This window comes from Peromyscus leucopus, chromosome 7 (genome assembly GCF_004664715.2).
Source record: "Peromyscus leucopus breed LL Stock chromosome 7, UCI_PerLeu_2.1, whole genome shotgun sequence".
Classification (NCBI taxonomy): Eukaryota; Metazoa; Chordata; class Mammalia; order Rodentia; family Cricetidae; genus Peromyscus; species Peromyscus leucopus.
The window spans coordinates 51,899,678-51,901,344 of record NC_051069.1 but is presented as its reverse complement, the minus strand read 5'-3'; the positions used below and the strand labels follow the sequence as shown (position 1 = coordinate 51,901,344).

Here is a 1,667-nt window from a genome sequence, read left to right as displayed (position 1 = left end):
GCATCATCTCACAACAACACATAGCTCTTCCATTCTTTTTTCAGTTCAACAGAAACTTCTATAGATAATTCAGCATTGTAGCCTCAGTAAAAAATTCAGATTAATGGGGGTGTTAAGTCAACTTATTAGAATAAATTCAGGAAGTTATATAATATGGCAATACCCATGAGTATGTAGTGGGTTCAATAAATTAAAATATTCATTTAGCTTAATTTTTAATGTAATACTGTAAATAATATAATGAGTAACCTGCCTCTGAAAATTATATTCAGAATCCATTGTTCAGAGTTTGCTTCTGTGGAACTACTCAAGAAATTAATGTCAAAATGTCCACATAGTACTTCAAAATTTCCCCAAACCAGAGAAGACCAACATAAACTTTCATATACAAGGATAGAAATTCTTAGATATTATGGTATCTAGTCACTATTCTAAGACAAACAAATGGTTGAGGAGTTGCTGTTTAGCTCTCCCAGTGTTCCCTGAGTCAGTTCAGAAGGCCAGGTTCAAAGCTATGATGCAATATTAAGAAAACAGATGTTTAAATAATTTTCCTCAAAGCTTTCTTCATATCTCTGTTCCTCAGACTATAGATAAATGGGTTCAGCATTGGAGGGAGCACAGTATACATCAGCGATGCCACAGAAGTCTCTCTGTGTGACTCTGTAAATGCAGAACTAATATATACACCAAAAGCTGTCCCATAGAACAAGGAAACAACTGACAGGTGAGACCCACATGTTGAGAAAGCTTTATACCTACCTCCTGGTGATGGCATTCTCAGGATGGAAGAGATAATTTTAAAATAAGAGAAAATGATACCTAGTAGGGGCACACCACCTAATGCACTAGTCACTGTATATACCAGAATGTTATTGATGAGAGTGTCAGAACATGCAAGCTTGATGACCTGATCAAGTTCACAGAAGAAGTGAGGGATTTCAAGATATGTACAGAAAGATAAACGCAAAATCATTAAACCATGCAGAAGGGCATCCATAATGCTAATGCACAAAGAGAATAAAATCATCAGAAAACACAGGTGGAATTTCATGACAGATGTGTAATGAAGTGGAGTGCAGATAGCCACATAACGGTCATAAGCCATTGCTGCAAGTAGAAAGTTTTCCATTCCAGCAAAAAGTAAGACAAAGCTGAGCTGGGTGATGCAGCCTGTGTAACTGATGGCTTTGCTCTGTCTCTGAAGGTTTACCAGCATCTTAGGGACAGTAGTGGTGCTGAAGCAGATGTCAGTGAAGGATAAGTTAGAGAGGAAGAAGTACATTGGAGTGTGGAGGTGGGAGTCAGAGACAATGGCCAGGATGATGAGCAGGTTCCCAAAAACTGTTACAAGGTACATAAGCAGGAACAGTCCAAAGAGAAGGGGCTGAAGTTCTTGATCCTCTGAGAGTCCCAAGAGAAAGAATTCTATTACATCTGTCTGGTTTTCTAATCCCATAATTTGCTAGAGTCTGAAGCGAAAAACACAGACGATTGGTCACAAATGCAAAGGTACAAGCTTATTCTGACTTTTGCTCTCATTCCTTACCCCTACACTCGGCCTTCTACTTCTCTTCTTTGTATCCTTCTCTTTACTATATTACTTGATTGTAGTGATATACTTTTCTTATAATCAAGAACCAAATGAGAATTAAAAAATTATATGT

At 37.6% G+C, this 1,667-nt stretch overlaps 1 protein-coding gene across 1 annotated transcript; it reads right to left on the bottom strand.

Moving 5' to 3' along the window:
* Positions 1-541: 541 nt before the first annotated feature.
* Positions 542-1,459, bottom strand: LOC114687684 (putative gustatory receptor clone PTE03). The gene has a single exon (XM_028862276.1). The coding sequence runs from the start codon at positions 1,457-1,459 to the stop codon at positions 542-544; it is 918 nt and encodes a 305-aa protein (XP_028718109.1).
* Between the last annotated feature and the right edge of the window lie 208 nt (positions 1,460-1,667).